Source organism: Leptonotus elevatus, chromosome 19 (assembly GCF_054856555.1).
Source record: "Leptonotus elevatus isolate MCC_2025b chromosome 19, RoL_Lele_1.0, whole genome shotgun sequence".
NCBI lineage: Eukaryota > Metazoa > Chordata > Actinopteri > Syngnathiformes > Syngnathidae > Leptonotus > Leptonotus elevatus.
The window spans coordinates 1,468,513-1,496,350 of NC_141257.1; the positions used below are offsets into that span (position 1 = coordinate 1,468,513).

At 41.9% G+C, this 27,838-nt stretch overlaps 1 protein-coding gene across 3 annotated transcripts in view; it reads left to right on the top strand.

Annotated features, from left to right (window-relative positions):
- The first annotated feature begins 1,673 nt into the window (after positions 1 to 1,673).
- LOC147157393 (polyamine-transporter SLC45A4-like) overlaps positions 1,674 to 27,838 on the top strand; it is a 30,589-nt gene continuing 4,424 nt past the window's right edge. Inside the window, exons 1-8 of one of the 3 annotated variants that reach the window (XM_086063449.1) lie at positions 1,674 to 1,847; positions 2,427 to 2,482; positions 13,932 to 14,917; positions 22,485 to 22,673; positions 24,808 to 24,987; positions 26,245 to 26,435; positions 26,506 to 26,692; positions 26,797 to 27,234. In XM_086063449.1, the coding sequence (XP_085919575.1) occupies positions 14,602 to 14,917; positions 22,485 to 22,673; positions 24,808 to 24,987; positions 26,245 to 26,435; positions 26,506 to 26,692; positions 26,797 to 27,234 (1,501 nt within the window). In that variant the 5' untranslated portion in view covers positions 1,674 to 1,847; positions 2,427 to 2,482; positions 13,932 to 14,601. Of the gene's footprint in view, positions 1,848 to 2,081; positions 2,206 to 2,426; positions 2,483 to 5,382; positions 5,525 to 13,931; positions 14,918 to 22,484; positions 22,674 to 24,807; positions 24,988 to 26,244; positions 26,436 to 26,505; positions 26,693 to 26,796; positions 27,235 to 27,838 lie in introns of those variants that run through there. The other 2 variants (XM_086063450.1, XM_086063451.1) reach the window with 2 other exon arrangements.

Below are 27,838 nucleotides of genomic sequence, written 5' to 3' on the forward strand. Positions count from 1 at the left end.
TGCATGTTATTAAGACACTTAAATTGTTGAGAAAATAGCGGCTGTGTCTCCTTTTAAAATACCAAAAAAGGAAAAACGGATGCTTTTCCTATACATTGGCTCATTATTGCATTGCATAAAACTGCCAGAAGCCGTTAAATCTCTTCACACCCTTCGCTAGCCCGGTAAAATAAGCGGGGTTTCTGTTTCCCTGCAACTCTTAAATCGGTTCCTTTTAATCCACAGAGCATGAACTCACATGAGGGGAGGCACAGGTTTGCACACTGTTGCAGTGTTTGAGCAACATGGGAAAACAAAATGACCTCAACAACAGTTTGCACTGTAGGACAGGACAGGACAAGTAACTTATAATCAGCCAAAGCAACGACAGCCCTCATGAGAAAGGAGCTCATTCGAACAATATGCCAATTGTGGTCTGCCGACGTTTTCCTGCGCCTGCTTGACTTCACATTGCACAAACCTGCTGCAGAGAATCGTAACATTCTTCTTTTTTTTTCCCAGACATTTGCATTGTAGGCGCAGCAAGAACTTGTGCGCTCGTAAAATCAGCTGACAGCGTGAACGGTCACGCCCGCGTGTCTGCTGGATATAATAACATCAACATGACGCTGACTGTCTGAGAGGTTAGTCGGATACGATCCGCGTCGTTCTTGAAAGCGGCCCACTGAGACATGATCAAAAGTACCATCATATTTGTAGGAATTCATTTAGCCTAAATTTGCAGAGTTAAAATTTCGTTTTTTCATTATTTAGTTAATTGGTGTATTGTAAATAGGCATTCATAAAAGTTGACAATATTTTTGTAAAGGTGAATTTGTTAATTGTAAAATTAACCATTTTACATGCACTGTACATCTAATGATTTATTTGTCCTATATGATGAATTGATTCACTGTAACTAATTTTAAAAAATTGTAAAAAAATAAATAATAATAATAATAAAATAAGCAATTTGATAAATGCTGCACTATAAAGTTAATATTTTTGTTTATTATTTTTTTTAAATATAATTTTAAAACAGGAATTTTATTGTGATTGCTTTTTATTGAACAATTTTACATACACATTTGTGTTTACATATACACAATACTGCACAGTGTATACAAAAAGTCAAAACTTTCCCCCACAATTGCTGTGGCACACCCTCAGAATAGAACGTTGCTGTATTCTGGATAAACCAATCACAATCGAGCTCATGTTCAACTGCACTTGCACACACCTGGCATCATTGTGTGTCAAATTAACCCCAAATTAATTTCGTCTTGATGTTCTAGTAGGCTCTTCCTGACATTTCTTGCTTTTCGCAGAAGGAAGGTTTTGTGCTTCCACAGACTGCAATTTGAAGCTATTTATTATGCTCATTGTTTTTTTATAATCCTAAAAAGTAGAATGCCACTAAAAAAAGGAAAAGAAAAGGAAACCTCTACCAAGATGAAATAATAAAAGTGCAAACTATTCATGAGGATAGGGAACTTTTTTTTTTTTTTTTTTTTTTAAAGGACACTTAACTCGTATATATTAATGTATGTAATGTGCTTTATTAGTCGTACCGCTTGTTTTTATGACGCGCGAGAATAGTCGCAACAACACGAAGGTTCAAAATTTGTTTGCGTTCCTCGACCAGTTGGCAGCAGACCCCTCCCCGTATTATGCAAATCAGCCGTGACGTCGACGGAAGCCAACGCGACGTATGCTCCTTCCGACATTACTTTAAAGGCGCATAAAAACCCTCGCGTTGCAGTTTAGAGTGGCGGCCGGTCGGAGCGTAGAGCAGCCGGAGCTTGGCCGACGCGAGGACCACACCACCAACGTAGGGCGACGGCTTGACGCGACGCGAACCCGGCGAGGTGAGCCCGCTGTCCGGCTCGACCGCTGTCTGGCTCGACCGCAGCCGCCGCGAGGAGGCGGAGGAGAGGAGAGGAGTGGGTGGGGGGGAAGTTGTTATGAAGCATTTTGTGGCGGCTGTTGACACTCATGCCGGCGGCTGCAGCATCTCAGGTTGCTGGTGCAGTGGGTGGAGGGAGGAGGAGGGGGGGGGGGGGGGGGGACGGACGAGACGGGAGCTTTTACAGTACAAAAACATTCGCACTGAGGCAAAACGTACTTGAATGTTTTCATGACATTGAACTTAAAGGTGATTAGCTGTCTAGTTAGCCTCATTCACATCATATCGGTTAGCAACTTCACCACGTAGGTGACAGACAGGTAAGCAACAAAATGGTGCTATAGGGATATGGATGGCATTGAATGTATTTCGGTGACGCTTTGAGTGTGTGCGTGTTTCATTTCAATGGAGATAATTGCCTGGAAAGAATCAATGTTTGCGTGTTGGCAAGTGGTCGGGTGTTGTGTGCCAACTGCTGCATTACAGCTTGGCAGTCTTGCGTTATCTGTGCGTTGTCTTACTTCCTTTTGCTTGCGTGCAGGTGCAGGACCACAGCTCGCACCAAACGACATTAATGAAGCTTTCCGACACTTTTTGGTGAGTTGACTCTATTTATTATTATTTATATGAAACATTGATGTAGGAAGTGCAATTGATGATGTGTCTAACGAAACTGGTGTTTGAAACCGTCGTGCTGCTGTTTTTGGTTAGCAACAGGATTCGAATGGGTTCGTTTTTATGTTAAGTCTCTTGATATTGATCGATTGGATGATGAACCAGCCAACCAAATAGTGGCGTTGGATGATTAAATGCTCAATGGCAGATGGGTTGGGGCACTTTTGGATTCATACCAAGCATTATTACATGTCTATTGCAGTTGATGTCATGTTTGAAGCATTGACAATTTAAATGTCAAGAAGCACGTGTCACACATCCCTGCATAACACAAGATTTCCTGTTATATTTGTTTCTTTAATACACCAGACGTGTTCAAGGGTCATTTTGATCATAAAATATGCAATAAAAGAAAAAAGACAAATTAGGCCAGCAAACATGCATTTTGAAAGATGCTTACACTTGAATTCATGTGCTGCTGTTTTGGTTTGCAATCGTCTATGAACGGGGAAGTACAGTTGCAAAGTTTAGATGTCTTTAAGCACCCCCCCCCCACCCCCCCAAAAAAAACAACAACGCCCCATTATCGTTTTTTTTGTATTACAAGAAAAATGTTCTCGGGTGAATTTAACCCGCTGCATGTTCAGTCATCTATCCAAAGCAAATAAATGAATAAAATTCAAATTGTAAAGGAGAATAAATAATCCAGTAGAAAAAGCTGTATCATATATTTAGTTTTTTTTATTATTATTATTATTTTTCAATTGATTAGATTGATCAACTTTACAACAGGTCATGAGCATGCAGGTTAGGTGGATGATGCATCAGGCGACCATTTTTGTGGAACTATGGTCGCAATGTACAAACCAAACGCACACGTACACTGCTTTCTATTCATGACGTTGGTCAGCAGACTAATAATCTGAAGTTCTAAAGAAAGCGGCGAGCACAAACCACCGACGTGAGGAGCGGAACAATAATGAATAGCCGCGCTCAACAAGGCTCTTGAGAATCCGAGCTGGCTGTGCCCAGCGAAGAGGGTCCAAATGAATCCGACAGCGTCTGCACTTGTGTAATCGTCTCGCTCGGACTCGGCGTTTGTGCGCGTTTGCGGTTTTCGCTTGCGGACGGCTTCAAGCTGAAGTGGGAGCAATCGGCTTCCTCTTGATGAAATATTTGCTGACTGTCAACTGTTGCTGAGTCAGCGCACAGACGTAGTGACAAGCACTTCTGATGCATCCTAGCCCAAGTTGTCACATGAGCGCGGGCGCACTCGTGAGCACAAATGCAACGCAAACGGAGCGTCAGGCGCACTTGTAAACAGATTGTATACATGCTTGACTTCATATTCGGTCTTTGTCTGGAAAAAAATGAGCAGATGACGTGAACAGCGGAATCTCAAACACCAACACATGTTCTGTGACAATGGACAACTTTCCATGTTGGACGGATTAACAATTGAGATCAATGATATTAAGTCAAAGCGTATGTTTTACTGGGAGTAATAAGGAAATGTTGTAATTTTGTGAGAATAAATGCATACCTCTGCAAGAAAAAAACATTTGTATAATGTTATTTAAAAAAAAAAAAAGTGTTTTTTTTAAAGAATGTAGAAAAAAAATCTCACAATTCTATGAGATTGTTTTTATAAATTTTAAACAGGGATTTTTTTTTTTTTTTAAACAATATTCAGAAAATAGTTTACATTTTGTATGTGAATAACTCTACTGTAATAAAGTTCTGAAAAAGTTGTAAAATTCTGAAAATTTAAAAAAAAAAAGTCCGCTTATAGTCTCAATATTGAAAAATAATTAAGTTAAGAATTTTTGAGGTTGTCATCATTTTATGAGACCAGTCATCTGTTGTTGTTGTTTTTAAACAAGTCATAATCTGACGACTATACCAACAATACCAAACTTCAGACTTCAATAAAGTATGTCCATAAATCATAGATCAAATCTGAGACAAAAGTTTAGAATTCCACGCATCACAATGGTTTGATTGTCTCCCATAGATCTTCATGTTTGCTTATCAGCAAATGAAATGTTCACGTGAAACCCAAAGCCAATAACAAGCACTATCCTCATGTTTAAGCAATTTAAAAGGCCTTTGGTGGGGACTGCATTTGATGACTTGTTTTAGATCATCATGTCTGAAATTTGCCACCTTAAGAGAAAAACAGATTTTCCAGAATGCGTACGATCTGTAGAAGCGAAAACCTGACAGACATGCGTTGGCAAACTTTAAAAAATAAATTTTAAAAAACTAGCAAACGCTTTGCTTCTCATGGGAGGTAACGATTTGAACTTGGTGACCTCCCAAGACCTTTGTCCACCCAAAAAATTAGCGACGGTCAATACCGGTAGAAAAACGGGAAGTGTAAACCTACCGACATTTAACCAGTAACCAGCACTTCTGCTCAATCAGCCATATGACCGCTCTCGTGATGCCAAAATTCTTCGCGATGAGCAAAACGTGACTTCCTTGGACGTTATTTTTCATAAGAAAAGAAGAAGTTGGAGAATGAATCCTCGCTCGTTGCGAATTCAAGGCCAAATCGCCATTTTACCACCTTTTTGATGTGTCCGCAAATGGGGGGTCCCATTGGAGTTAATAGACGTCAGAAGACTCGGCTGAAATAAAGCACGCACGCACGCACACACACACACGCGTTGTGTATTTTCTACAGGTGGGAAGTTTTTGTGCGTAAACATGATTGAGTGTGTAAAGAAAAGGTGTGCTTTACCTTATCTGCTTCGTGTGGGTGTGGGTGGGTGTGTCTCGTCTCACTTACATCAACACCATCTAGAGTCCTATCTCCTTGCCATCTCACTCGCTCACACACACACGCTCTCTCTCTCTCTCTCTCTCTCGCACGCACGCACGCACACAGTGATGGCTATAAAAGAAGTCTGGTGAATCCTGCTGGAGTCAAAAGACTCGAGCTGCTGAGGATTAAACAAGTCCTTTTTTTTTGTTTTTTATGCATTTTTGTGGACTCGGCAGGCAAATACGGATGTGAAGGTCGGTTAACAAGTACAAGATTTGTGGAGGCCCCTCGGCCCTTGCATGTGGATGCTAGCATTTGTTGTTTGTTATTTCCTGCATGACGGATTGCAGGCCAAAGTTTGCAATAGTCAAAATTGCCTCCGGAAATGGTGTCCGATTGTTATTATTGCAATGAAAAATGAATTATAAATCAAAAACCAGTGTTATAACAGCAGTTTACTCACACATATTTTGATTGTTGAAGACTGATTCGCTTATTTAAATTGGAGCTTGATGTCACGAGAAGATAATGCGATGCGATTTTGAAAAAAAAAACAAAGGAGGAGATTTACGCTAATAGAATTAATCGTTTGGGTGATAATTTTCGTTGCTTAACTAACGCTTTGTCATAAACGAAAAAGAAACTAAAGAGGCTTGTCCTGGGAAATTTTGTTTTTCATTCCAAACGAGACGACCGCTTTCTTACATAGTGTACTAACCTGAAAGACGTGTAATGAATTTGTTGAAGTGTGTATGCTTATCCCTATGTCAAAGAAAACAAAAACGTATTAGTCACGTCAAGTTCATGACTCTTAAAAAAAAAAAAAAAAAAAAAAAAAAAAAAGTTTTTTTTTTTGGGGGGGAGGAGGTTAGGGAAAGGCGGGGCTTGCTGTACAATACTTCGAGCTGATTGGACGATGCGGCATCTTTGCACATTTTGTTTTGACCAATCAAGGCAACGGATGAAAATCTCGTCTTCTTGCTGTTCAAATGCAACAAGGAAACGGTGAGTCATTTTGCGAGATCATAATTAATTGCAGCATCCATTCGTCTGTTAGGTTTGTTTGTTTGTTTACCACCCCCCCCCGGACATCGACTTATTGGTTTCGTCCTGCCTAAACAACGCCTGATTGGTCCGATCGAATAAAGATCGGCTGCAAACGTATCAGCGGTACGAGTTGTATTCTCCGGAGTTTGGGAACTCACAAATACCGCAAGAGTTCATCTTGCTGGCAAAGGTTAGCCTTCCCCCGGGGAAGAACAAAAAGCATAATTTTCACTCTGGGAAGCAGCACTTCATCGCTATGCCCCCCAATTCTGCTTGTCAATTAGTGGAGCAGGTTAGTGCATTTATCACTCAATACATTCATCATCCTCATGGAGAACGGGCGGAGAAACTGCGTGGGGGCGGTTCTAATGTACTGTTTATCAGCCAGATTGTGACATCACAAGCTGACCACATTTGGAAGGGTTCCCTTGAACCCATTTTCAGAAATCGCCATTTAACAAAATATTTACTTGCTTGTTTGTTTTCACACTTGATGGCTTGGCAGCAAATATTTGTATGTCATTTAAAACCCCATTTCCCTCTCAAAGAAAATTAAAAAAAATTACTCATCTTCATCACAGGTGAAGATTGACATACACGGTTGCAAATACAGCAAATTTCAATGCAATTCAAATAAAACTGCCCCGTGTTGTATGCACAATAAACCTTTGACTAGTACCAATGAACCACCAAACTTCCACACCTCTATCTGCACCAGCGCCAATTTTTTATGCTTCCACTCGTTTTGTACAAATCATTTACAAATGAATCAAATTAAAATGTCCTCTGCTCTTCCAGCGAACGCAATGTTTATTCAGACAACAGTCCCACCTGTCGCCTCTTATTGGAACCGGTTTAAAAGTATGCAAAGACCTTTTTGGAGTGGCAGGTGGTTTTAACTTGACGGCAGTTTGGGTGTTTGCGGCCTAATACTGGCATATTTTCTGCTTCAAGGTGTCTTCTTGTCAGCTTCACTCCTGTTTTGGACGTTTCTCGTTATTGCCACTGTTATCAACATCCACGTCCATACAAACCGTTTAACTACATATGCATCTATCTAAAAAAAAAAAAAAAAATGTTCACAAGGACATTAAAAAGCTCATTTGATCTCTTTTGCTAACCAAAACATCAGCACTTTGTGAATTGCTTCAAAGTTTGATAACAATGGTCCTGTAGACTCACAACTAATTGCGTGAAGCATATTTTTGGTTGTAGTGCCTAAGTCCAATTTGTTCCATCAATCCTGGAAGAAAAACAAGCAGACATTTGACATCCATTTATTTTGACAACTTTATAGTAGACATTTTTGTCAGTGTCAACCATGTTCTATTTTGTCCTGAGCAAACCTGTCACAGTTGGTCGCTGCTGCCGTGTGAGTCCTTATCTGTAGCCTGCATGTGCACACAAAGGCGGAGAGCTGTGGGCTCTTTGTTGTCAAAAAACAAACAAAAACAAGTACATAAATAAAAGGAGCACGTTTTTTTTGGCCGAAAACCAACGACTTGTATGCTACTGTGTGTGCGCGTGGTTTTGTGGGTAGGACGATATCTTCTGCCAGTAACGTGACTCCGTTGTAGAACTCGGCCAAGAAGACCGAGTTAACGTCACACGGTGACACCACCAATATGCCATTTTAAAACAAATGAAACCGTTTACAGCTTCTAAATCTCAGGTGGTGATGATAATAGAGGCAAATGTTTGTGGTTTTGTTTTAACTTGCGAGCCAGCTGCTGCTGTTCCTATTATGGCCAGGCAGGATGCTGAATAGCTAGCGGCTGTTCGGTGTAATAAAATTATCATCTGTATTCATTAGATATTTAAATACACTTTAAACCCTTGCTTTTCCTTAATTACGTTTTTTTTTTTTTCCAGCTAACTAACTTACTAGATGCTGTTTGGGCCAGTGTCATGCTAGCTCGCTAGCCTTTTAGCTAGATAAAACTAGAAACCAGGCAAATGGGTCTTAAGGAGCTGTTGCAATGCATCTAAATACACCCTTTTTGTTTGTTGGGGTGTTTAAGAAAAATGAAAACGGCATTATTTATTTATTTATCCTTTTTTTTTTTTTTTTTGTCGAAAGCAAACTCACAGGGTCTTAACTGTCTGCTATAATACTTTTTGCTTCCACTTTAGTTTCAAAAACATCTTTCTAGATGCCATTTGGGTCCGTGGGAATGCTAACTAGCTAGCCAATTACTGCGATTAAACTAGAAACACTGTTTTATGCCCTTTTTGTGTTGAACTTGAAAGCAACTATCGCTGACCTTGGTAATTCGACAAACTCTGTCGGAAAAGGACTGTCCAATAAGTCTACCGTTAGGCTTTTTCTGTGTCAGTTAGCAGTTAGCAGTGATGCTGCATTCAAGTGGGACGATAACCCTTAGTTTATTATGCATAGCTAACCGTGACTAATGTGGCAGGTTAATTTATTATCTCCACCATTTGAAGTTATTTTATCCTAGCACGTCAATATTTAAAAAAAATAATAATTTTGTGTGAAGCCACATGCCAACAGTGGTGCCTTTCTTTTAGTTGCATACACTTTGGTATAGTTTGGTTTTGGTTGGATTTAGACAAGTTTGCATTGGAATCTGTCAGACTCTCGATAAGCTCGCCATTAATTAGTTAGCAGCTGCCATCTTGAGCCCAGTGCAAATTTGACTAACCCGTGAGAGACATTTGTAAAAGATTAATTCTGGTTTCCGATGCCCCTGCTGCTCGTGCTTCCCCGGGCCGCCACCTGCCTCAAAGGCCTTATGAATCATGCATGCATGGAACAAGACTTTAACCACTGTCATTTGTTTACTTTGTGCTTTTTAATAAATTACCCAATTAGCATAGACGTTGATGACATTCTCAGTATAGACATACAAAGTGGCACTATTATCAAATACAAATGCTGTATTACACTTGTTCCACACATGTTGTAGTATGGAGCGTGGCGGGGGAATCATTCGTGATCAAATTTGAAATCAGGCACCTTGGTCTGAACTCGCTAATATAATGATATAACAACAAGTATAAATCCCACCATTCCCTTTTGTGGTGTGCTTATTGATTTAGATATTAAAAACAACAACAACAAGGCAATTCTTTCTGCTTTAAAATTAGCCTTGTGTAGCTAATTCACTGGTTAGTTGCTGTGGTTGCCATTTGGGTCAGCCAGGATGCTAACTAGCTTGACTGTTAGCTGTGCTCAAACTAAACAAAACCAGGTGGACTGGTCTTTTCTTGCGGTTTTAGCACATTTAAATCCTCCTTTCCCATTTTATTGCCTCGTGTTTGTTTTGTTGAAGTAAATAACAGTCAGTTCCAGCTAACTTTCTAGTTGCGGCGGTTGCTAAATTCAATTGGCCATTCTGGATGCTAAATAGCTCGCATGTTAGCCAAGTTTAATGCTAATGTCAGTTAAGGTTCAGATGTGGGTAAATTAGGTTTGGATGTCTGGGACGCGAGAGGAAAATGAGTGTGTTCGATACGTGTTTCTTTCTAAACCCCAATTCATTGTGATACATATGAACAGCAGGTATATTATGTCATGATTTCTAACTGCCAGTATTGAAGTAATCCGTGAGTTATGAGTACGGGATTTGTCATCGACGCTGGCGCGCACGTTGAAGCGCATGTGCCTCCTCTCCACTTACTGCACTGCGGCCGCTCTGCACCCAAATGCATCTTGCTCGCTCGCTCGCTCTCTCCCTCTCTCTCTGTCTTGTTCTCCCTCGCTCGCTCAGATCCATCTGCTTCCCGCTGCTGGGAATATGGATGTTTTTCCATGGGAATGGGAAAACCATTTGTTTTGCATGCACAGCCTGCTGCTATCTGTGTATCGCGTATCTGTTTGTCCTCCAGAATTTGATTTGACCCCGTTGCCATGCCTTAAGCTTGGACCATTGCAGTTTTCTACTCCGCATTCTCCACGGTGTTGCACTTTACCACCGGTCTCCTCCTGCAAAACATTTTCTTTCCTTATCAAAAGCCATAAAATTAAACAGTCCTGCTACTGTTGGCTTACCCTTTTGCTCTGCCATAACTAAAGACACTAAAGACCGCATCGGGGAGACTGTGGAGTAAAACAACTCCACAGTCTCCGCTATGCTGTTTTTTTCCCCTGAGTTTACATGATATGTCTCCAATAAATAAAAGGTAGTGTCAGAATGGGTCAGCGGCCGCCTTGAGGAAGGCTTGTTATGACCTTCTTTTTTTTTTTTTAAACCCATTATTGTCTGCGCATGCACAATGATGTGCAAACATCCTTTGCAGTATGTGAACCTGATCCCAAGGTCTTCAACCTTGTAATCTATAGCCAGCGTTATATGGGTCAGCGCTCGCCTTTGCATTACGAGCTCTCACTTGCCTCACGTTGCGCCGTGACAGCAATCGGCACCCAGGTGCGTCCCCCGGTGGGAAAAGTGGCCCTCTGTGGGTCTCCGCATCCTTCCGCTTAACTCTGACGCCGTTTATGGGCTTCTGTATAATCTGTTGTATTTAAAAGGCACTGTCCCATGCCCTTTGGTCTGGCTTAGGGTTAGCTTTAAATGAGTTCTAAGAAGAGCCAAGCAGGAATCCCTTTTCCAGAATCCCAGCCACACAATTCTATCACGGACAGGAGGTACATTTGTTCAGTCAAGTCGTTTGTGGCTGTTACAAAGCTGCATTATCCCCAAATTGAGAAACGTCTTGTTGCCCATTCATTCGAGAGTTTTGTCTTATTCATGGAGGAATCTCATGCCTATAACTCATCTAGAGCATACAGAAGTCTTTGATGCAGCCTCTCAACTGCACAAAATGTTTGAAGCAATGGTAGTTATTGCAAAAACGGCCAGCAGGTGGCAGCTAAGTGGAAGAGAACAACCAGGGCCATATTGAAAACAAGCCGATTCACCCAGAGTTCTAAGCAGGTTTGTAAAATAATGATGAAGCTTAGCTATATTCTGATGCTAATTGCTGCAAAATGGAAACAATTAGAAATGTAACTCTAATCTTTCTTTTGGTCGGTTGCATGTTTTTATAGCAATAGAACACAATATTTTGTGGGCCTTGCAAAGTCCAGTAAACCAGCTGGGAGCGAAGGGGGTTGCTTCAGTGAAAGTGGCTGGGAGTGAATGAGTTAAGCAGCCAATATTTGAACATAACCGGTGGAACGACTCGTGGGCGTATTTTCTTTATCCTCTACAACAAACTACTAATATTACTGCTGCGCACTGAGCAGTTGTGACAATCTCCATGTTTTGTCTGTGCGGAGAAAGGCACGTGACCAGTTCTGCTCCTTCATCGTATTGTGTGTGTTTTTGCCGCAACATGGGCTCAGCTTATATGGAATTACACTTTAGCTCTTAAGGGGTTTCGGGGGGGGGGGGGCATAGGGGGCTGACATTGACAACAATGAATCCATGTGTGAATGGAAAGGCCTGGAATACGAAAGCAAAGGGTGACTTCAGGATAAAGTCGCAAGGAAGTAAGTCGCAGCAGAGAAAGTAGACTTTGTAACAGCAGCAGCAGCAGCCTATGATCTGGGCCACTGCGCAAATGTAAAAAAAAAAATACAACAAAAACAGACACAACTTTTTAAGATTTTGCTTTTGGAAAGTTCAAGGCCAGGGACAAGTGAGGACGACAGACGTCTCCCGTGTCTCACAGACCCGCGCCAGATTTGAGGGGCTGAAAATACACACAAGGTGGTCTATTTTTGTGAGTGATAACTCTTGTGCCGCTGACCGGATTACCTGCGTCACAGGACGAACTGCCGCTTAGCGTCGCTCGCGGGCCTTAACTTCCTTACTTCTGCTTTTTTCGCTTGACCCTGGAGGTCTTTTTGTACTTGTTTTGCTGATTTGGCAGAACGGTAATAAAGTAATAATTGAAGATTAAGTGCCTTGATATGTGCCCTGCAATTGACCGGTGACCAGTTCAGGGTGCACCCCCAATATTGCCAACTGTAAACTTCCCACAAAGTCGGATGCTTTCTGATTGAAGATTGAGGGTCCGAATCCAATCAATGGACTGACGTCTGTGTGTCTCAGTTTTTCTGTCCATATCGTGTTCTGTTCAGTTCAGTGTGTGTATCGACGTGTCTGGAAAGGAGAGAGAGGCTGTTATGTAATCCGCTGCAGCCTGTGAGGTCACAGAAACGCGCCTTTTATGAAATATTAATGACCGACCAGAGTGCTTCATGAATCTTAATGACGAGACGTGAGCGCACTGAGCGGCGTCGAGGAGAGGAGTGAGTGAAAGTAAGAGGAATCGAGAACAGACGCATATTTTTGCTACTTAGCTTGAAGGACTGTTCTTAGTGCGAACAACAGGGGCACCCGTTGCTAAAAATAAATAAATAAATGCTTAAGCCTTCACACATCATGCAATCGGATTATGCGTCATAAATGAAGTACTTTTGATGGTGAGGATTGCTTTCAACGAATCAGGACGGGACAAGTTTGCAACTTCGCACCCCTGTCGAGGAATTCCCTGACACGTGTCCCATCTTAAGCCGCTTTTCACGCCACTTTGGTGTCGACGATAAGGTTTGAACAACTGCAGATTTTTTTGTAGCTGACGAATGTCATTAATGACATTTTTGATATTTTGCAGCACAGTGCAGCACATCCTCTTCAACAAAATGGCAGGCCTTGCCTTCCATAGCATAGCGCTGCACTGTTAGAAAGAAGGTTGGAGACGGGCTCCCCCAAAAATTCTGCATTTTCACTATTGCTTTAATTGTAGATGAGGATGACTTGCTGGCGGTCTCATTTTTGGTAGAAAATTGCCACACGCTTGTTGCCACCAAAAAGCCATTTATACTGACGTCAAAGCAACATATGTCGCAATGTTGATGTGTATTGTCAAACAAATTCTGATGAATAAAGTTTCATAAGTTCATTGTTAGCACACAGTTATCTTTTTTTTACATTATTAGAAAAACGTTTAAGCGACAAAAAAATCGAGCTTCACTTCTAAAACTAGCGGCAGTTGGAATAGCTGGAGCTAGCAAAGCCACATATTTGTCATTTGTCGTCTGGCAATTCTTCGTGGCGCCCGAGCACGTTGGCACGCTTTCAACGTTGCCCGAGTCTATCCGAGTGTCGCGGAGGGGGCAAAAGCATGATGTGCGCATGTGCAATTACACTCTATCCACAAAAAAAGAGAGATTTCATCAACAAATGGCCTCTTTTTTTGTAGAACGAGAATACACACGCCTGTGTGTTGGCAAGAGCGTGTGCCTTTCAGCATCAATACACGACTATTCAAGGGCATTTTTATTTCTCTGGTACGCCCCAAAAAAAATTATGGGTCAATGTGACCCCGTTAGGTCCTTAGACATTTGTTAATTTAACAGAAGGGAAAACGCTTAACTAGGGCCATTTTGAAGACTTTTAAATAGGTCAATTGATCCGCAAAGTGAGAAATTGATTTGTTTGTGAAGATAAAGAAAAAGTACACATTCTGTCCTTTTTATACTCAAGCGGAAATGAAACGCGTGTCCACGCTTTGTGTGTATAATTGGGAGTGAATTAAGGTGACAAAATGGGAATGAATTTTTTAATGTTTTATTGTCTTGCATTTTCTTGTTACAAAACATACTCAATTGAATGTTTCTGTTGTCCGTCTTCCCTTCAGAGTCATCAGCCAATCGATGGGGATTTCACGAGGAGCTCCGCCCACCTCCACCTGCGGCCTCCCCTTTAACCCCGCCCACTCCCTCCAGCCCTCCATACGCAAAATGACTCTGGAATGGTCTTCTATATGGATTTTCACCCCCTGTAATAGACAAAAACAAAAGTAAGGCGAGAGCGGGAGGCGACCTCGATGACCAATAAGCCATAAACGCACGACACGCACACACACACGCTGACACACACGCAGACGCTCCATCCATGCACATACCACACACATGCATGCATCAGACAAAGAAAGTTGCACCAACTTTGAATGTTAAGCACTCCTTTTTCTGTGAAAATTCAGCTGCTTGCTATTTTTATTTGGGGGATTTTCGGCAAATTGTGTGAAAGGTATTTTATTTTTCCTTTTGAAGAAAACCACCAGGCAGTGAGGAGGATGTTAGGAATGCCGCAGTGCCGTCCGAGTTAATTTTTTAGTAATTTTCTTGGATGTCCTTCAGTTGCATCCAGTAGAGATTAATTTTGAATACAGCCTTTTTAATTACAGCACTTCCATCGAATATCTGTAAGCAGATAATTAGAGGAAGTTTGTCATTTACTTTAAAAGTGAGTTTGAGTGGGACGTTTTTTCGGATCAGCACTTGTCCCCCCCGCACCCCGAGGCGTGCATGCCCCCGCCCGCCATGCCTCCCCAGAGCACGGGCGCTGCTGACGCCATGCAGGCGGGATCACTTGTGGCCGGCGCTGAAGCCAAGAACTCCACGGACGAAGACAAGGGCGGCGACGCGGATGGATCGGCGGGGACGGGGGGCCGCCCTGGCAACGACGGCGGCGGCGGCGGCGGTGGTGAGGAGTTGGCGAGCGAGGGGTCCATCGACGGCATCCCCTTGAAGAGATGGGTGATGCACGGCGCCGTCATGTTCGGCCGCGAGTTCTGCTACGCCATGGAGACGGCGCTTGTGACGCCCGTGCTGCTGCAAATCGGTGAGTACTCCAACAGACAAAACATGCACTAAACAGATCCCGTCTCAAAACATGTTCAGGGTTTGTTTAAGTGAGGATAGAAAAATTCTGTCTGAAATAATTGACATTCCTGATTTGTCTGAATGTCAGTGACGTCACATGTTGCCTCAGGTCGATGCAGCATATTAAACTTGCTGCGGGTCAAATGGACCCACGATGGTTCGGATCATATTTAGTCAGTGAGAACCTAAGAATATTGTTGGTAAATTCCCTCACACTGTTCAAAGTCCCCGATTAGCACTTCAACTCATTTGCTCCCAAAAACGTACAAAATGTTCTATTTTAAATATTGCCATGGTCCCAAAAGCATATTTATACGTTTTTTTAAATGCTAGAGTATACAGAAGGTTTTGATGCAGCCTCTGAACTGAAGAGAACGCTTAAAGCAATTGTAGGTGGGAGCAGAGTATAAGAGCTCAACCAGGGCCCTGTTGCAAAAAGTCTCTTCTCCCCCCCCAGTGTTTTCAACAGGTTTATGAATAATGATGAAACAGAAACGGATAGAAATGAACTGTTTTTCTGACGAAATAAGAGACTATAATATTTGTTTGGTAGGTTCCATTTTTTATAGTAATAAAACGCAATATTCTGTGGGACTCGCAAAATCAGTCAAAATCCAGTAAAGCAGCCGGGAGCAAAGGTGGTTGCTTCAGTGAAAATGGCTGGGAATGAATCTAAATGTCATCCAAAAAATTACCAGTTTAGTGTTTTCTTTTATGTAATAAATTCTTCAAGAAACCACACCAAAACACTTTTCTTTTTTTTCTAACCTATAATGACAACCTTACGCGTCAGACAGTGCAACAACAACAACAAAACTTCTCTTGGCTGACTAACACAGCATTGAACAATTGCTGGCAGCAGGTTTCCCGGTGACGAAAACTTGTTGGGGATTCTTGCAAGGTTCGAAAAAAAAATCATCACAAGGTCTCATTTAACCAGTCCGGTCTGTGATGATGATGATGATGATGATGATTATGGCTTCTAGTGCGTCTGTGTGTGTGTAGTTTGCTTGAGGAGTCCATGTTGACACAACAAGAAAGTGTTTTCCACATTCAGATCCCTGTCGGAATCCAAATTGTTTTGTTAAAAACAATGACGTGGATCAATGTTGTCTGTCGATGGCTTTTTCTGGTTTCCAGACATCTGCAAGTGATCGAATTACTTGGACGTTTGTTGTGATCCAGTGCTCATTAAGAAGCCATTACTGTCAGACCACAACAACATCTACCAGTCTGAACATGCCACTTTTGTCACAACATGCAACAAAACCAGCGTGTTTGCGTGACTGGATTTGTTTGGAAACACTTTGAAATGATCTGATTTTCTGCTCCGATTGGTCAAGACATGTTGTGTGATCTTTATTTAAGTCACAAGAATGGACAACCAGCTAATACTAGGGATGTTGGATACACAGTAAATTCTGTAGAGTCAATTTTGACTCTAGAGTATTTTAGAGTAGGCTAATATTTACACTTGGAAAGAGAGTAAAATAAAGAATTGAGAAAAAAATTAAAATCACTCAAGGGTTGAGGAAAAACAACTCACGACCTTCAGCTTGGGAGCCTGCAACACTACCACCTGAGCTATGCCCCTCCTCCTGTTTGCTTATCTCCAAGAGACCAAAAACCTCTTTAGGAAGTCGATCGGCTGTCTCCCAAGCTGAAGAGTTGTGAGTTCCTTCCTCAATCCTTGAGTAACTTTTTTTTCTTTTTCAATTCTTTATTTACTCTCTTCCAATTGTAAAATATTACACTAAAACTGCGTCTATTCGGTCCCACTCCCATACGTTATCTCTGCACCTTATTCAAATCATTAGAGAAGAAACTTGGTGTACTGGCGGTATAATTTTAATTTGCCATACTATAACTAAGCAACATGAAGAATTCTGAACTTTTCTTTTTTTTTAAGCTTTTTCCAAATTGGATTGAGAATTAAAATCTGTTCAACGACATTCCCTTTTCCAGGATGCAAAATACAATATACTCTTAAGGAAAATAACTGTGAGCTCAGCATAAACAAAACCCTCCCGAATGCCTTGCTATGTCGTCGACACGCTCCCAAATAAGTCTGGCTGGTGGGAAGCCAGTTGGCCTCCGAATGATCTCGTCATGTCAGTCGGAAGGATAATCTTCTCAGATGACCTTGCAGACGGAGCACCTAAGGGGGGTGGGGGGGGGGCGGTTACGTAAACGACTTTCTCCATAGTCACCCAGCCACTGATCGCCTTAATCTGACCCATTTGCACGGCAGCCAATCAAAAAGGAAAAGGAAGCGAGACCCATGCGAATGGCACCCCCCCGCGGCGGGTTCCGAGGGCCTTTTGGCCGCAGTCGGCGTCTTTCACACCTCTGGCGCGACCCACAGTCTGCTGGGCTATTTAAAACCCCCCTCCTCCTATTTATAGCCCTTACATAAGCTCTGCGCCAACTTTCTGTTCTTACTCTTCGCATTATTCACGTGCCCTTAAAGGGTTTTGGAGTGTGCCAAGCGTGGCGACATAGCAGCAACTCTGGCCACGTGACCAATGGGTGCCCACATAGCGGCCCGCGGGCCGGCAACAGTCAGCAGACAAAATCATATTCTCTGCATTTGGATGGCGACGCAGGTATGTGCTCACCATTAAATGTAGGATATGTGAGGGCCAACCCTCACTCCGAGAGAAGCCAAGTTATCAAAAACTAATTGCGCATTCTCTGGCAGTGAGAGCGCCACTGCCACCTACTGTAGTGGATGCACAATTACACTTGATTGGGGGGAAAAAAAGTGGCACAAAAACTACTGTCAGCGAGCTCGTAGTTGAACTCAAGGATGACAGGTGTGGTTGTCCTGGCGTGTAGCCGTTCCTCACACTTCGTTCCTCTCGTGCATCTTAACTCATTCACTGCCATTGACGGCTATAGACGTAAAAAAATTCATTTGAACTATTTCTATTAGTTTCACATTTTTTTCCCACTTTTTTAACAAGAGTATGAAAACCTAGGAAAAAAATGGTACATTTAGAACAGATATAAAATTTGTGATTAATCAATTAACTAGTGAAGTTATGTGATTAATTACAATTACAATGCCCCTAATTAAAAAAATAAAAGATTATTAAAAATTAGGGGCGCCAACGATTACAATTTTTAATTGTAATTAATCGCATGACTTCAGTAGTTAACTAATCACAAATTTTATATATTTTCTAAATGTACAATAAAAAAAATGAAAAATTATTGTTAGTAAAAATGGGAAACTAATAAAAATAGTTCAAATGATATAATAACTAGCCCAAATTTGGCCTGAATGAAGCGTAATTCTAGGGCGCTGATAACGACCTCTCGTTCTGTCTAGGAACACGTCCAAATAAACAGTTCTCGTCTTCCGCTGTCACATCTGGTCGTTTTTTCATCAAACGGAGACTCATTTGTACACAAACACGCATGCATGAGTGCTTTCCACGCAAACAGGCCAGAGCGCGCGAGAACGTGTAATGGCTGGCCTTGGGGGTTTTTGTGCATTTTTAAAAAAAAGCATACAAACGCATCTGTTCTGTCTCACCAACGCTTGTTGGCATAAAGCGAGACGGCTAAAAGGATGCCTGGAAATCGACTTGAATGAATGGCTATGTTAGTCACGAGTGCGTCATTCACTTATATTTAAGAGCACTTTCCATGAGGGAGGGGGGAGCATAGTATCGGGAATGACCTCAGTTTTTAGATGTCAATGCTGTGCCCAGTCAAATTCATTAGTTTGTATTTGCTGATCCAAACAGAAGCACCAAAGCAGGTAAATGTTCTCTTAAGGCTTAACTTCTAACAAATAGTGACAAAGTATTATTATTTTTTTATCAACATTGTTTACATCTCTTACTCGTCATAAAGATGTGAAATGAATGTGTAATCTGTATTTAATGTGTGAATACACCTGGCAAGTTTCATACCGAAAAACTGCTTTTGACAAATGTTCTTTGGGTTATTTTGGGTCCATTTGAGCCACAGTATAATATCAACACATTTAGGAATGAATGTATCACCGTGTTGAAGATGGGAAGCAAATTAGCGAACCGCCACAAATTCCTCGCGTGTTCTCGCATACTTAGCCAATAAATCTGATTCCGATGCCGACGAGTGCTCTCGCCGCCATTACATAAGATCCCCGGCCTCTAATTGGCTTTATTGACATCCTTAGCGGTGATGTGTGATGGTGGAAACTCCCCGTGCGACTGCCGACTGAGCGGCGTCTTGTTACTGGCGGATAAACAGCATTTGTTGTTGGGACCTTCTCTCCGTTTCACACTCACGCACACGGATGACGTCTTCACTGCGGGGAGCTCGACTGCAATGCTCTTAAGAAGCGCGCGCGCGCGCGTGTGTGTTTAAGTCCAGGGATCGTGGTTTTTTTTTTAGTCGCGATTATCATCGAGGAGTTGCATAATTGAGTAAAAGGGGAAGTCGAGGTACCTGTTTGGAAATGTGTTCTAGGATGCCAGGACATGTGGGTATGAAGTTTAACACCTGACACTCACTGTTCATATGTAGATTATTTTTTTGGGGGGCTAATTTTTCATAATTGTTTTCACGTTTCTGACATTTTTTACTTTCCTGCCTTTTTGTAAATACATTTCTGGCAATTTTGTGAAAATTTAATGGTAATTTTGGGGGATTTTTTTCTTTTGTTTTTGGACACTTTATAGTTACCATTTGAAGCTTTTTCTGCCTTAAAAAAATTCTTTAAATTTCTGAAATTTATGGACACATGGTAATTTTCAGGATTTCTTCTTTTGTATGGTTCCTTTTGAACATTTTCTTTCCTGCATTTTCATAAATCAATTTATTGACATTTTTGGCAATTTTGTGAACATTTTATGTTAATTCTAGGGATTTCTTTTTTATGGTTTTTGAACATTTTCTGCCTTTTTATTCAATTCTCTGCCATTTTTGGCAATTCCAAAGACATGTTGTGGTAATTGTCTGCTATTCTTCTTCCTTCTAGACATTTTATGGTTACTTTTTGGCTATTTTTAGGTAATTTAAAAAAACGTATTTTTCATTTTCTTTTATCTAAATCTTTCATTCATTTATAGAATATTTTGTCTAAAAAAATAAAAACATGTCAAGATATTTTTTATTTTCTACATTTTTTTGGGGTGTTTTTTTTAAAGAGATCCACAGGGAACCACAGGAGAGGGACTAAAGAGCCACATGTGGCTCCAGAGCCGCAGGTTGCAGACCCCTGCTCTAACACACTTCAGAGACACAATTATTTGTATATGCAACATGTAATCATTTTCAAAAGACATGTCCCTTACTATGTCCGCTTTAAGTCCATTGTGGCGGTGTACCTAAAAAAAAGAAAGAAAAAAAAGCCCAACTTCTTGTGTATGTAGAACAAAACACGGCCCAAAGTATTGCCTGTGGTGAAACGGCAGCCATACAGTGAGCCTCATTCAGGCTCTTCTGATAACAAGCACTTGACTGTTGCCACTCGCTCTGCCACTTTGTTCGGCCTCCTCGTTTTTGAAGTCACTTGAGCAACCTGAAAGAGCAAAAAAAAGTCCACGTTTTTTTTTTTTTTTTTTTTTTTGTGTGGTAAGCGTTGCAAAAAAGAAAGAAAGAGGAAATAGTCAAAGGATCACTTCGATGAGCGAAGAGCTGATGCTTGCTTTTGGTTCCCACCATCCATCACAGCTCAGGAACTCTCCGTTCTTCCTCATGCGTTATCCACCTCGTGACCTGGTTGCTGACCCTGATCCTTTCTCATGCTGCCCTCCCCCGTTCTCTCACTCTTCTTGTTTCTCTGGTGAAAAAAAGCTTCCTGCAAATTCTCTCAGTATTGTTTGGTTTTTGTGTGCGTGTGGGCACGTTTGTACCTACAAGCCAAGTGTGGGAACTGAGGCCCGTCATAGTTTGCTATGGGTTATGATTGTTATTATGCTATTATATTGCTGAGTGTGTGCGTGTTGAGGGTGGGGGGGGGGGGTCGTTTGGCATCTGCTGTACACACATTGTTCACAGACGGTACACTGGTCCACAAAAATCCAGTGTAAGTGATGAAGCAAAATTAAGCCTATATAGTAATATTAGAAATTGAATAATATAACATAACATGATAATAATTTTTGGCTTTAAATTACAGAATTTCAGTGATTTTTTTTTTAATTAATAAAATAATCCAATAAATTCTAATATATGTTTTGTACAATTGTACGTTTGCATGTTTATTTTCATTTTATTTCTAATAAATCAATTAACAAATCATTTAATTAAAAAAAAGTCTTCTAAATCCTTTATTTAAATAATGACATTTGTTCTCATCTTTAAATTGTGTTATAATTGATTTAATTACAATTAATCATTATTTAATTAAATGTTACATACGTATATATATATTTTTTGTTATTTATAGTATCAGCTAACTATAAAAGACATAATTGTTTGAAAACATTTATTGAAACAAAACAAAAAAATAAGAATTCCCATTTAAAAACGATAATTAAAGAATTATTAGATTTTTTAATTAATAACTAAAAAATAAATATACATGCAGAAATTTTCATTTGACTAGAAAATAATTTATTCTAATTTTTAAATTGTTTTATAAGTGTTTGTATTATAAATAACCAACCAATAATTTGATTAGTTAATTTCTGTGTTATTATATTATTGTCAAACATTATTCACAAAAATTTTCAATATACATAAATAGTTATTTGATTTACAAGAAACTGATTATTTCATGGAATAAAGGAATAAATACATACAGTACATACATTTTCATTTATATTCGGACCACATTAAAAGGCTGTAGCTTGTTAATTGGTGCTGTCGGAACGTGCTGCATCTGTGCGTGTTTGTGTGTGTGTCGGTGTGTGCGAGACAAAAGAAAGGAGGAGGGAAAGTTTTCCAAAGCGCACAACAGGAAGCGCGGCGTGAGTTACGTCGCCGTGTTCGCGGGAGCCAGGAAGCCGATGATGATGGAGTCTCCGTGGCGACGGGGTTCCCAAGATCTGGTCGCCGCGGCGACAGGGTTTAGCCCAGTTTATGACTTCTCTGTCTCGCCGTCGCCTGAGAAACATGACGTGTGGACACCGGCGCAGGAAGAGGGAGATGGTCTCGTGCATTCCGGCGTTGCTTTAGTTTGGATTGGATTGGACCGAGTGATCCGCCTCACAGTCAAGATGTTCTGGGTTCGAGGCGTTCTTCCCACATTCTAATAACATGGATGTTGGTTTAATTGAAGTCAGGCGAGTTTTGAGTCACTGCAATCAAGCAATAATGCAGTGCACTTCTCTCATCTGCATTGTTGATCTTCAGCCTTTTATCACTTGAAAAGCCTGCGAAACCTGAATGCTCAGTCGTGGCACACATTGTCAGTGAGGAATTGCATTAACAAAATGAACGTTAACCCATTTTTCATGCGGCCTCAACTACAGAAACCTTAACCGGTCTTGCACAATGTAAATAAACACAACTCGAAATAATCAGTCCATAAATTGGTTTCATTCCCATTTCCAACCTGGTTTCCTCCCATGTCTGCGTTGCAGGTCTTCCAGAGCAGTACAACAGCTTGACGTGGTTCCTCAGTCCCGTCCTCGGCCTTATATTCACCCCGCTGATCGGCTCCGCCAGCGACCGCTGTCCCCTGCGCTGGGGCCGCCGGAGGCCTTTCATCCTGGCCTTGTGCATCGGGACGCTGATCGGAGTGGCGCTCTTTCTGAACGGATCGCTCATAGGTGAGAGGATGGAAAGGCCACATGTCAATGTTACACTGCAGAGTGCGCCATTTTTACCGGGTCTCCGGGTCAGGGATGGCGAGTACCCAATAAAGTGTCTGGTGAAAATATGTACACAATAGGTGAAAATCTGATCGAGATTGTATGAAATAAAAACAATTTCATGGTCCTTTTACTGCTACAGCTAGCATTAAAGACACTTCAATTTATTAAAATACACTTCTTAAAGTAGTCTTTGTCACTCCCAATTGAAATTTATTGTAAAACTCACACACAAAAGAATTAAACATTGTGTATTAAAAACACTCAAACATTCTACTGGACTATAGAATTTGCAAGTCTGCTAGCTTGTTGCTAGCATACAGTATAATGTGAAACAGCCAGATTTAAACACACTTATTCAACGTAACTATACTTATTAAAATGCACTTCTTAAAATATTGTTTGTCAGTCCCTTTACTGTAAAACTGACGCGTAAAATAATTCAACATTGTATATTTAAACACTAAAATCTTCCACCATATAAGTCTGCTAGCTTTTTGCTAGCATACAGTTTCATGTGAAACGAGCACCGATTTGACAGTAAAACCTTCAAAGAACTACTACTTTTAACACGCAAGGAGCAGAACCACAATCAGAGTAATACAATGAAAGATATTAAGAATTAAATATTGTGTAATCACCCAATCTATAACTTTGAACTAAAGTACACTAGCAAAATGCTCATGTGTAATGACCCCCTTTTAGGCATATATTCTCTCAACTCTGCGGGAACAACAGACTTGCCTGTATACTGCAAAACCTTTCAAAACATACTGACGTAAAAATGTCATGTGATATTGACTGAAATAGTAGGTACACTGTATAATATGTAACAATAGAGTACAGTTTATGTACTGGCATCCCCTCATTCCCAAATATCACGACTGTACTTGCTCCGCTTGCGTGCTGTGCGCTTACAAAGCATGCACTTTGTCCCATGATGAAAATAACACTTTTTTTTTTACTTTTTTTTTTTTCCTCCCGTCAACCACTCTGCATCGCAGGCTCCGAGCTGGTGATTACATCACCATGAGGTCATTTCAAAGTTGTATGCTTACGCGTCCTAGTAATTGATTTGGTCGACGGGGGCACAGATATCGACCATCCTCGACATAGTTCCGGTCGGGATGCTGTTATCATTTGTTTTTTATTCTTTTCAGTAGACAATGCGATTTACAGTGCATTAGTTTTATTTAATTACATTGGCTTCTGCAATAATGGGATTTTATTGAACGCGGCATTACATTAACAGTATTTTTTTTTCGTAGTCTTGCCGAGTTCATGGTACAGATATAATGATATGATTGACGATGTATAGGAAGTTATTGAAACAAAACAAAACGTTTAGGAAAAAAAAATCAATAAAATAGATTACTCATGTTTCTCGGACAATCGGAAATTTGACCCTCAATGGACCCTGGCCAATCGTTTGTGATCCCCCGTCTATTCAATTGTCGTTTCACATTCGTACTCCTGCTGGATGAAGTGTGTGCGTGTGTGTGTGTGTGTGTGTGTGTGTTGACATGGGAACACAGGAGCAAGCAGTTCACAAGAAACTACTTCCTGTTTGCTTCCCCCTTTCAACCAATGACGGTGCACTTCCTGTCTGGTGGATAGTGAGTAGTGCCACTCCATTGTAAACACGCACACACAAACTGCGTGATCTGACAAACAAACGCGCGACAAAGGTTTGCAATGTCATCCTGCAATGTTTGCAATGTCATCCTGCGTTATTTTTATTCTCACGCACACACACACACACACACACACAGATACACACACGCTCATTCAAAGAGAGTGGTCACACACAAAGTCATGCACAATGTCACAATCATGCCTGAAAACGTACCAATCTTTGTGAAAAGATTCATTTTGGGGGTCGACAATACTCAGTCGGCCATTTTGGTTCAAAGCAGCCAATTTGGGGTAATTCCAGAACCCGTACTTTGATGAACTCTGATGAGCCCCAATTGGAAGACGTAATTGCTGGCAATCATTTTGTTATTTTGCTGACTGTTAATCATTTTGCGCATTAAAGAATGGGTCTGTTATATAATTTTTAAATTCTAAAGTCCCGCGTCTGCTGTTGTAGGACTGTCTCTGGGCGACGTTCCGGGGAAACAGCCCATCGGAATTGTTCTCACGGTGCTGGGAGTGGTGGTGTTGGACTTCTGCGCCGACGCAACGGAGGGACCGATCCGAGCGTACCTTTTGGACGTGGCCGATGCGGAAGACCAGGACATGGCGCTCAATATCCATGCTGCCTCGGCAGGTAATGCCAATTAACGGCCGCTGCGCGAATCTGACTTTGGAGCATTCACTCGAACCAAAAAACGTACACTTTTGGTCAGGCAGATTACAGAGGAGTTGCATTAGAATATTTTCCAAGAGCAAGTACTGATACTTGGTAATGCCATTAAGTCTTGCAAGTCTAATGGAAATGTCTAATCAGATACTGTTGAGAAAAAAAAACACACACAGTTTTCTTGAAAATTGCTGACATGACTGAGATTTTTGTCATCCAACTGCTTTGTTTTTTTGTTTTTTTTACACTCTTGCTAATGTACGGTAGGCGGTAGCTTATATCATAAGTTAAAAAATAAAACTGTCAGGACAACTGAAGCCATTCATTATCACATCATCGCTTCTCTTGACTCTGGATTTATTTATTTTTTAAAGGCACAGGTTTGTTTTAATTTTTTTAAAGGGATGCTTTACTAATTTTGCGATTTTCAGCAGTAAAAAGTTAATATTTTGTGAATTTGATTACATTTCATGTACAATTAACACCTTTTTAAAAAGGCATTTCGCCAACTGCAGTCGACCGAAAATGACATCACGTGTTGAGGGCTGAGGTAATAACCAATCACGGCTTACCTAACATTTACAAGCTGCGCTGTGATTGGTTGACATGTGATGTCATGTGACAAAATGCCTTTTTGACAGGTGTTAATTGTACATGAAATGACGTTATCAAATTGATGATATGAAAATGATAACTATTTTACTACTGAAATTAGTAAAGTATCTCTTTAATGAGAAGCTTCTCCGCGTGATCTGCTGTAAGCCTGTTTTCACTTGTATCCAATGAGAAGTCATCACACAGCCTCAGCAATCAGCTCAAGGTTATCTTAGGCCATCGAAGCCGCCGGGCCCATCCCCCCCCCCCCCCCCCCCTGAGGGCAATCGAAAAGTGATCAAAGTAATGAGTAAGCGATAAAAAGAAAGCATAACTGACTTAATGAGCCATTCACAGTTCCAATCTACAGGCCTGTGTGCGCTTCGACTTGCATGGCTTAACCTGTGAGATTTTATACGAGCGGCAGGATCGAGCAAGTTGCGCAGCGCGTCACCCCACAGGCCCGTCGGCACTGAGCGGGCGACGGGGCTCGAAAAACTCATTGCGCGGATGCCTCAACTGCATTTTTTTTACGACGCGCTGCCAATGGAAGGCGAAAAAGCTGCGGCGCAATGGGCACGGCGCCAACGATTTGGTCATTAAAATGTGCCCCGTTTTGTGTTTGCGCAGGCCTCGGCGGCGCCGTGGGCTACGCACTGGGCGGCCTCGACTGGACGCACACCTTCCTGGGAGCCATCTTCAAGTCTCAGGAGCAAATCCTGTTCTTCTTCGCCTCCATCCTCTTCTCTGCGTCTGTGGTGCTGCATCTGCTCAGCATTGACGAGCAGCCCTACATCCGTCGGCATGACCGGCCGGACCCGGTACTTTTTGTGTATTTTTTTTTTCTTTTTTTGTTGGCGTGTGCAAAAATCTAACGCAGAGTTTGCGCAGGAGAGTCCGGTTCCTAGCCAGCCGCATTCTTCAGCCAACGGCCGCGCCGGACTTCTCACACCGAGGCTGGAGATGATCGGAGAGGACGAAACGATGGACAGCTTCGACCTTTACGACGCCTACAGGGACGATCTGTCCGATCCCGGCGACATGGAGATGGACTACTTGGAGGTGGAGCTTGTGAGGAGTAAGTTGACCTCTGTTATGTCTTTCGTGTGCTTTTGTTTCTTTCTTCTGCCAGCTGTCCCACAAAGCTTCCAAAATCTCATCCTGTCCCCGCTCGCATCGCAGGTAAAAGCGACAGCGTCCTCGCCATGATGGACGCCACCTTGGACCACATAGACCACGACGCCTTGTTCCTGTGCCACATCGAGCCGTCCATCTTCGCCGACCGCCTCTCGCCCTATCAAGGCTCCCCGCCCGCCACCGCGCACATCCTGCACGCCAACCGTAGCATGCGGCGCAGCAGCACCGCGGGGAGTCAGGATCTGCTGCGCCCCCGGAGCGGCAGCCACCCCCCAAAGCAGGAGGGCAGCCCCGCCAAGATTTGCCGCCTGTCGGCGTTCTTGCAGGAGATGGAGAACGACGAGGGCCAGGAGGCGTTGCTCAACAACCAGCTGAACGAGCAGCGCACCCTGAACGGACGGCTGTTGGCGTGCGTCGACGCCACAAACGCAGCCAACGGGTTGAGCGCCAAAGGACGGGCGCATCGGGCCGGAATGATCAAAGGTACTTGTGCTAATGCTAATGCTAACATGCTGCCATCCATTTTCTATAGCGCATTTGAAGCTGATGGGCGGCAAGCAGGGTACGTTCATATTTTGCTTTTGCGGCCCAGTTTTGAAGTTAAAGCCGCTCTGCTCGCAAGTGTTTGCAAAACTCGAGCAGCCCCGGACCAACATGCCCGACTGTCGTCGAAACACAGATGTCTTTGTACTCCTGCCGTGGCTGCTGCCACACACTCTTGACACCATCGAAGCCAAAATAGTTTATCTCGGTCTTGTCACACCACAGGACAGTAATCCATATCCATCCTTAGTCTGCTTTTCTTCAGCAAACTGTTTGAAGGCTTGCTTGTGCGTTATTTTTAGTGACAGTCATGCAGACCAATTGGATGGCCTGGGATGTGCAACTTAAATGGGAAAGGGGGAGGGGGGGGGGAGTAATTCGGACCACACACTTCCAAATCAGATGTATGACAAAATACGTGGCACGCTGCAAATAGCAAAAAGGGGAGGGTGTATTTTTATTTATTTTTTCTAATGGGCCCAATTTGGACATTTTCCCCTATGGGTGTACTCACTTTTGTTGCCAAGAGTTTAGACATTAATAG